The 9746-nt window shown below is 38.0% G+C and overlaps 1 protein-coding gene across 1 annotated transcript; it reads left to right on the top strand.

The window, feature by feature from the left end:
* Positions 1 to 5164: 5164 nt before the first annotated feature.
* LOC121854830 lies at positions 5165 to 8804 on the top strand (the record flags this gene model as incomplete). Its single annotated transcript, XM_042349633.1, has 2 exons — positions 5165 to 5330; positions 7153 to 8804. Coding segments are annotated over 2 exons (738 nt in total), but the record flags the coding sequence as incomplete, so codon positions are not given.
* Positions 8805 to 9746: the final 942 nt, after the last annotated feature.

Here is a 9746-nt window from a genome sequence, read left to right as displayed (position 1 = left end):
TCATCCTCTCACCCTTCCCAGTCAGTGGTTCTTGGTACCTTCTGTTGTTGGCTGACGGATGGTACCATTCCCCACCTCCCAGGATGGGTGAGAGGATGATGGGTGGGGGGTTATAGACGGGATGTCCTACCCTACCTAACCTACACCTACCCGAGAGTTTAGTTAATAAGTGATGAATTGGCTTGGCCTTGCCTCGATCTAGGACTGGAGGAGCTAGATAGAGGTACTTACTTCGTCGTGTCACAGGCAGGGGAATTACTATCGACTTTTTGGAAGGTCTATTTATGTTACATTAGCTGTTTTTCCTGTTTTTCTTTAATAATTCATATATTTACGCAGTCAACCTCCAAAAGTAGACGTTTATTAACATAGAGATATAATGGGGCACTCCGTACAACATTCAAGCTATGTGGGCGTGTATGACTTGTCTTCTTGTGTACATGACTCTCGGGTGTGTGTGTGCGTGTATGACTGTCTTGTGCATATGACTGCCATGTATGTGTGTGTATGACTATCTTGTGTATATGTCTGTTGGATTCTCAAGTCTTTGTCCACTAAATTCCCTCACCTAAACCTTCCCCATTACCACACCCCTCATCCCCCACCCTCCACCCTCACCCCGCCAACCCCCATCCCCCACCCCCCCACCCTTACCCCCAAATGGTGAATTCATCTACTGTAAGTCACTCTTTTAAATTGGGGCATTAAAAAAACAAAAAAGCGTCAAAACAACAGAGACTCGACCGGCTCACTACCTACCATGTTGATTGCCCGCACAAGATGGACGAACAGACAGAATCTCATAAAAATAAAGTTCTTTTTTTCGCCCCCCAGGCTCCGTTGTGGGTCGTTTGACCTGTGCCCGGGTTGGCTAATTCCCGTAAAAAAACCACACACAAGAGAGAGATAGAGGAGAACACAATATCAACTTAGTAAATCCTCCTTCCATTTCATTTCCAGGAACAACTTCAGTTCTCCACGAGGTTCACCCGTGGACAGCCATCGTTATTGGAACATGGGGAAATTTCGTCCGGCAACTATTTTTGAAACCAAAAGAAAGAAAATTGATTTGGATGGACATAAAATGTATAAATCTGCAAAGGAATAATATTTGTTATACGATATACTCCATACAGAACAGCACATGCAGAATTGTATTGTTCTTTTTAAAAGCGGTCCATGTTTGTGTACGAAAAATGCCGCCAGCCTCTACAGCGCCGTTTATATCCTCCAAATTCGCCTAACCATCATAAAAGGTAAGCCTTTAAGATAACTAATACAACTAATTTATGTGTAGAAATGTATTGAAATCAAATTGAAATAAAAAAAGTCGTAAATGGTTTATTTGAAGAGTGGTGAGAACAGCTTCCTCTGGGATGGTGAATGACGTCCTTTATCAGAATTAATATCGACCCAATTTTCGTAATGAGCGCAATTAATAACAGTCCATCACTACCAAAATAATTATTTCCTTAGTATAATTACTTATTAGCCGAGATTTCATATTTTAATAAGTCCAAATATGCCAGGTAACTAGTGCTAGGTACTTCCCAGGCATGTTTCATTTGTGCATCAGTTTAACCACAATTTACTACTAATAAGATAAATTCAGTGACCTAAATTCATGTTTTATTTTTATATTCCCTTAGTGACTCGATGTATTACAAAAAAGAACTACTTTACGACTTGTTTGGGCCAACAGTTGGAGTGGTGATATTAATTAACTTTGCCATTCACACTGGTAGAATCAAATGTAGATATATTGGCATTGTATGTCCATGATTTCAACAAAAATGAATAAGTCCTTCTAAAGTAAATGGAATTGATGATATTATTATCTTTTGGCCATCCAGCGAATTAAATGATTTTAAGTTGACCGATTTTTACCAGTTAAGTTAGGTTATGTTAGATTAGTTAAGTTGGGTTAGGTTAGGTTTGGTGACATTGAAATTATGTTTTTTCAAATGCCAAGTAGAGGTGGATGACCTAAACATTCATTTTACCAAATTGATTATGAGTAGATTAAACACATTAGTTGTGTTTTTTTACAAATTCAGACCCCGTAAAGTTCTAATGACAATCACTTCATGATTGATGTTTCACCCTATACACTAAAGCTACTTTATATAAGAGGAAAAAATTAGCACCAAATTGTATTGTTTAATACCAAAAGAAGTCATTGATGATAAAATTTAATAACAATATTTGAGGTATTACGACCTGGTCGTCGGGACGGAACACCGTCGTAAGTCGAGGTGAGACCGTAATACATTTTCATCTTTAAACTCCTTGTATCTTACCTAACTCACCTTGATGCTCCACTCAATTATAGCTAGATGTAATAATTGTAGAAAGTAATCACAGGTATGACTACCTTTACCGTGAATTGTTTTTATATTACATTTCTTGGATATTCAAAGATAATGAAATTATGAATATTCAATAAATGTGATATACGTACAACAGAAATATGTCAGACTTGACTAATTAACTGTGACCATAAATTAACTGAAGTGAATTTGTCCTTAATCCAACCTTTAAAATATGAAAGACAGTATACTTTATTTTATGATAGTTAAGTCAGTTTCCAGTTAGGTTAAGTTAGGTAGGTTAGGTTAACATTTTTATATAGATCATTAAAATTTTAAAGGGCTTATAATTTTTGTTCTATGAATTTCTCCAAAAAAAGGGATCAAAGTTTTGAAATCACCATAACAATATACACTACAGTACATTAGAAAAAACAATAATTTTTTTAGTGTGTGTTGCATATCAAACCAAAAAATCTGAGTTTCCTTTGGAATTTTTTCTTTTTATTTATTTTTAACAGACAAAATTACCTCTTTCCTATATCTCTTTACTGAAGCGGAAATAATAATAATAATAATAATAATAATAATAATGATAATAATAATTTTATTGAGTGAAAGAAGAAGGGGGGGGAGTGGAGGAGAAAGGGGAAGGAGGGAAAGGGAAGGAAGAGGGAAAAGGAGAAAGGGGATGGGATAGAGGGTAGGGGAAAGGGGTGGGAAAGAAGGGAGGGAGAAAGGGAGGGGCAGGGAGAGGAGGGAGAAGGAGAAAGGGGATGGATAGGGGGATGGCAGAGGGAAGGGAGAAGAGGGAGAAGGAGAAAGGGGATGGATAGGGGGATGGCAGAGGGGAAGGGAGAAGAGGGAGAAGGAGAGAGGGAGGGGAGAGGAAGGGGTGGGAGAGAAGGGAGAGGGAATAAAGGGAGGGGGAGGGAGAAGGAGAAATGGAAAAGGAAAGAGAGGAGGGAGAGAGGGAAGGGAGAGGGAAAGAGGGAAGAGAGAGGGGGAGAGGGAGAGAGGGGGAAGGTAAGGTAAAGGAGAGGAAGGGTGGGGTTATGAGGAGACATTATCCAATTTTTTGGCAAAGTTAAATTAAACTGTCCACCCGATAATGAGGTATTTCGTCGAAAGTCTTTGACCTAGAGCCGTGACCTAGAGCCTTGCCTTGAACCGTGACCTTGAGCCGTGACCTAGAGTTTTGATCTAGAACTTTGACCTTGAACCGTGACAGAGTCGTGACCTGGAGCTGTGACCTAGATCCGTGACCTAGAGCCGTGACCTAGAACCTTGCCTTGAACCGTGACCTTGAACTTGACTCAGGAGCGTGACCAGAGCGACCCAGAGTTTTGGACCACACCTGAACTGTGAGAGTTGCACCTGAAATCGTGACCTGTAGATCTGCATTCAAAACCAGATCAGAGCTGACTTGGAACCGTGACTTCAGGCCAGTCCCAGAGTCAGTGGACTAAGATCCGAATTAAAGATCCAGTGGATATATCCAGACAGAGCGCATTCGAGTCGTGACAGCTATTCAGAGCGACTTTTGCATCAGACCGTATAGCCGTTATTTATGAGCGACCTCAGCCGTGACTCTGTTTACCCTCAGCCGTGACTCCAGAGCCGGAACTGTGAACCGCGGATCTAGAGCGACTCCAGAGTTTGGAATCAGAATTATAACCTAGTCCCGTGACCTCCAGAGCCGTGAACGGCAGACCGAAACTCAGTCCCGTGACCTAGAGCTGACCATCAGGTCTCATACATTTACAGCCGATTCAGAACCGTGACAGAGCCGTGACCTTTAGCCGTGACCTAGAGCCGTGCCGTGCCGTGACCTAGTCCCGTAACCTAGAACCGTGACCTTGAGCCAGGACCTACATCTGTGACCTAGAGCCGTGAACCTAGTCCCGTGAACCAGAACCGTGACCTAGAGCCGTGACCTAGAGCCGTGAACTAGAACCGTAAACCTAGCCCCGTGACCTAGAGCCGTGAACTAGAACCGGAAACCTAGTCCCGTGACCTAGAGCCGTGACTTAGAGCCGTGAACTAAAACCGTAAACCTAGTCCCGTGACCTAGAGCCGTGACCTAGAGCCGTGACCTAGAGCCTTTCATATATACTCACATAGCCTTTATCACTTCTTAATTCAGCAGCATTACACCCACCTACCAAGTTTTATTACATCTATCCAGTTCACTTTATTGCAACCTTCTTCAAAATTATATTAAATATCGACGAATATATAATCTAACCTATAATCTAACTTTGATGTTAGCCGTTGAAATCCGTCTTAAGGTAATTTAATTCCAAACAAACATACAAGGAGTGACCCCTCCTCCCCCCCCCTCGCACACTGTAGATAAATAAACGCTTTAACAACATTGAAAAATAATCCACATAAATCACGTCACAACAACAATGGCTGGACGTGCATGTCAGGGGCCGGATACTCAAAACACCTCATAAGTTACGTTTTTCAGCATGATACAGTACCATATATTGTGGAAGCCTTACAGTACCATAAATTTAGCATACTCAAAATTTAATTATGGCTCCGTAAGACTTCCGTAAGTTCTCGTAACTCTAGTGTTTACCCTGTAAATTAAGTTCTCTTGTCGGACGGTAGATGTCAGTGTAGATGCTAGTTGGCCAATCAACGCTCAGTTAACAAAATCATCAACCAATCACAAGAGAAGGAGAAATCAGCTGAGAGCGACGCACGTAATATTATTTTGTAAACATGGAAGGACCACCAGCCAAGATGAGACGGCCTAATTTCAGTGAGGCTGAAGTATACGCTCTTGTGACTGAGGTAGCCAAACGAAAAGAAATGATTTTAGGGAAGTTGGACTCAAGTAGTTGTACACTTCAACTCAAAAACCAGCCTGGGGTGAAGTGTTAAATGCGGTGAATGCTGTTGGTAGAGTCACCCGCAATGTTACTGAAATTCGGTGGAAGTTTTCTGATCTTCGTGTTAGCGTTAAGAAAAAAGCAGCACAAGATAAGAAATATGCTGGTGGAACAGGTAAGTCATAATATTGTTAGCGTGGTTATTGATTGACAATATGAAACAAACTTAACTATGGTTTTTCTGAGGCTTGGTACGATTTTACGTGTTTGTAAACTCAAGGAAGTAAGTAGTGTGGTGGCTCTCCATCGTGAATGAATACACATATTTTCCTTATATGACCACATTCATTAAAAGAAATATCGTTCTTCGAAGTTTTCCGTGTGAGTAAATAGTAAAAACTTTACCGTTCAACCTAAATTTTTATTTTCTTTTTACGTGGATTAACCAACCCAGGCACAGTCACTGACCCACTTCGGGGCCTGTAATAATAATTCTTTAGTACTATTAATAAAAATACCTCTTTATAAATAATAATATTAATAACAAATAACCATAAATGCCGAAATGAAAACACAAAAAGTGAGAATCAATATACAGTATGTATGTTGTGTTGTCGATATTACGAGAAACAATTGCGACCCTGCAATTGTGTGTAAATGACACATTTAGTCAGATCAGCAACCTTAGACTTGCTCCTAATTTTCGTGATGCCATATGGCAGCAGGGTCTACCATTAGACAACACATTATGCTTCCAATATCTTCCCACCCGGTAGTCAGGGAAGTCTGTACTACTGTTAATAATTTCCCCACAACTTTTGGATTTTCTTATTATACCTATCATCTAGATTACACAATTTTAAGACACACTTGTCATTGTGTTGCAACTGACGTGGAACAGAGATAGTTAATATGAGTTTGTGTGGCAGGGCGGCGGAGGCCTCCCGTTGGTAAAGGAAGCTAGGTTAGGTAGGTTTGGTTACTGTTATAAACTACATATTAATAATTACGTTATTTCCGACGGTAATGAAGGTCATAATGTATAAGTTGCCATAGAATTCCGTTTTTTATGTCGTTAATTTTCATTCATCAATAGATTTATATTCATATTTGATATACATTAATATGTAAATTTTACTTTGTTAGGCTTATAGGCAAGGATGTTCTATCCTATGAGTTTACAACTAATACAGGTTGAAAATTTCTGGCTGCGACTATTTTTTTTGACTTATTTTACCATTTATTGTTTGTTACCTTAAATCTAATTAACTTTTGACATAGATAAAGGAGAATTTTTGTTTGGAACTATTTCAGTAGATTCCTTTGTAACTATGATTTCTGCCAAATATAACATAGTTAGCGTATAGTGTATGTAACCACAGCTCACAGTAAGACAGTTATTATTTATATTTTCTCTTCAAGGTGGCGGCCCCCAAATTGAAATTACATACACTGCAATTGAAGAAGCAATTCTTCAACTATTAGATCCAGCCTCTATACAAGGATTCCAGGGGATGTTGAAAGTGAAGAACCTATTAATGGTAATTCAGTCAAAATACTTTTCCAACCCCCTGATATATATTTTGTTCTTTTCTGTCCTTCTTTTTATTTAAAAAAAACTTTTGGAGACATTTTTTCACATCTTGATTTGGAAATACTGTACAGTATACTGATTTTTTATATAATTTTGAAAAATAACAACACTAGTAAGTTGGTTTCATTTCTAGCTTGTTTATTGCTTCCCTAAGTTATATATTAAATGTTGTTATAACTCGTATGTTAATGGACAAAATTGAGAAGTGCAAATATAAGAAATTTAACGCCTAGTTGATATTTAGATTTAAAAATATTTTAAACAAATATATTTAGATGGTCAACACTATTTTTCAAACCATCATTTTTCCTAAAAGCTTTTGTATATTTGGAAATAGTGTAATATTTTAATTATACTCTTAACATAGACTTCAATCAACCTATTATACTACATTTCTTTCCAGAAGAAGAAAGAGAACCAACCCCCGGACCCTCAGGAGCTAGGTTTACAGCTACCGGTAGTTGTTTCCGAGAGGAATTTATGTTTCGGCCCGTTCAAGAGAAAGATGATTCTATAACCCTCATTCTGAATGAGGATATACAGGAACATGATATCACAGTACCCATTGTGCATTTAGAACCTGAAACTTCAGCACCTACAAACATTCCTGGAATTTCATCATCCGGAACATATGAGGTAGAAACATGTAGTTCAAGCAATACTCGTCAACCTATTGCTGCTACCACGGAACAGCGAAGTAGGTCTAGTACCCCTTCTGCCACAGCTGTTAGGTCAACTGTAACTGGTGATTCCACTGATGAAATGGGTTCATCTCCAATGCCAAGTACGATCAGAAGTGGCAGGAGGCCACGAACCTCTTCTGCCCGAAAAGATGAAGATCTTCTTCGAGAGATGCTTCGTGTTCAAACACAAATGAGGGACAGTTTTTTACAGCTTGTAGCAAACACCGAGTGCATTGCATCTGCAATGCTATGCATTGCAAGAGTTATGCAGTCGAAAAATCCTATCCAATGATGCTGTGTTTATGGTATGTGTATATGTAGTTGTTTACTTAGGTAAGTCCTTTACTTTTGGTAAATGTGATAATAGCGTAGTTGAAAAGTCATCAAACACTTATTATAAATTTTCCTTTGAGTGATTGTTATGAAGGAAGACGGCATGTTAAAAAATTGTGTAACTTTCACTTGCAGCCTATACTAGTCATGAAAATGTAACAGGAATATTTAGCTCTCCATAAGTTCATTAAAATCATGAAGTTAAGTGAAAGACACACATTTGTCAACTAATAACATGTGTTGCAGTGCTACTACGGGTAATGTTTACCCAGGTTTTGGGTAAAAGTTCCGACCACACTCAAAATTATATGTTTGAAAAGAGGCTCATGTACTTATTTTTATTTTTTAAAGGTTCCTTTATTTTGTAAGACGTAGTCAATTTCCAGTTCAACGAGTTTTATTTATTAGTTTGTAGTTTGTGAAGTATGATTCAAGTAGGTTGAAACAGAAATAATGGTGCAAATTCACCAACAGCCTACTGTAATCGCTGCTATTTAACACACATTAGTCTCCAAAGCGCAAGTTGTTGCATTGGTTCTTTCATAAGGATGTGCTGTCTCATGTTACATTTTATAGCTTAACAAGCAAAGAGTATTCTATTTTTTTCTTTATTACTTACAGTAGTACAGTATTGGGTTATAAGTTTCTTTTAATTTACGGGTATTGATGCAGGTAATTCTAGACATGAAAATTATACTGTATTCCATTCTTAAATCTAAAAAATGGCAACAAATAACAGTAGTTGTATTATTATTTCACAACGATGTGGTGACCCATGTCAAATTGTGTAGTTTAAGATGCAAACAGTAGCAATATTTTTTTATTGTTTCAATTTCTCAAATATGTTTTATGTAAGGATTTTTTGTTTCACAAACTTTAGTGCCTTTGGTATTTAGTAGTATTAAAAGTATACTGTATTGGAATCAAATTTGTTCAAGGATATAGTACATATACTATTAAGGTAAGAGAAAGGCATTTAATTTCTATAAAGAAGTTTATTTTATTATGTACAGTATATTGAAAATAAAAGTTAAATCAATGTACGCTTTATTCGCATTACCTCTGTATACTGCACTAAAAAATACTATTTAAACAGAGGAAAAATGTATTGGTGAATTGATATTTGATTTTAATTCATCCAGTAAACCAATTATGGACTACATTGGCTCTGACTGCTTGGCCTGTCCCTGCTACAGCTTCAGCTGGATTGTCAATCTCTCCATCATCGTCGACCATGTCGTGGGGAAGTGGTACCCTTCTCATTAAACAATAATTGTGAAGAAGGAAACATGCATTTACAATTTTGGCACATTTGGAAGGATCGTATTGAAGTGATCCACCAGAACGGTGAAGGCATCTAAATCGTGATTTTAGGACACCAAAAGTTTGCTCTACAACTACGCGGGTTTTGGTATGGCTGTTGTTATACCTAACTTCTCCAGGGGTTGAGGGGTTTTTGAATGGTGTCATGAGGAATGCCTCTAATGGGTACCCACTGTCACCTGGAATAACAGGAGTGATTAAAAAATAAAGAAATAAATGTACAGCTCAATAAGAAATATAATAAAAAAAAATTACAATGCCCTTGGGGGAATTAATCCCTCAGCCCACTCTTGTACCTATAAGCAAAAAACATATAAACTATATAGCTGCATTACCAAACAATGAGGCATAATGTATTTGCTTCCATATAAAAATAGCAATATAGCACAAATATTTTAACCATTTTTCAACAACCAACTGTAAGACAAATAAAGATATTAGGTGTGGGCCACTAATTATGTATGTGCCGTCAAGTGTCATAGCTTGGTTTAGGGAAAGTTATTAGGTTCAGCATAGGTTTATAAGGTCAGTGATGTCAAACTTAGTCGATATGCACGGTTAAACATAGCTGTAAAAGTGTACCGTTCCTTAATTCAACAAATGAATGATTTATCATGTACTGGGCAGTTAAGGTCCTCCTAGCATTAGAGCCTATGTT

Source organism: Homarus americanus, unplaced genomic scaffold, assembly GCF_018991925.1.
Source record: "Homarus americanus isolate GMGI-L3 unplaced genomic scaffold, GMGI_Hamer_2.0 scaffold57983, whole genome shotgun sequence".
Taxonomy (NCBI): Eukaryota; Metazoa; Arthropoda; class Malacostraca; order Decapoda; family Nephropidae; genus Homarus; species Homarus americanus.
This window is presented reverse-complemented; position numbering and strand designations above follow the sequence as displayed.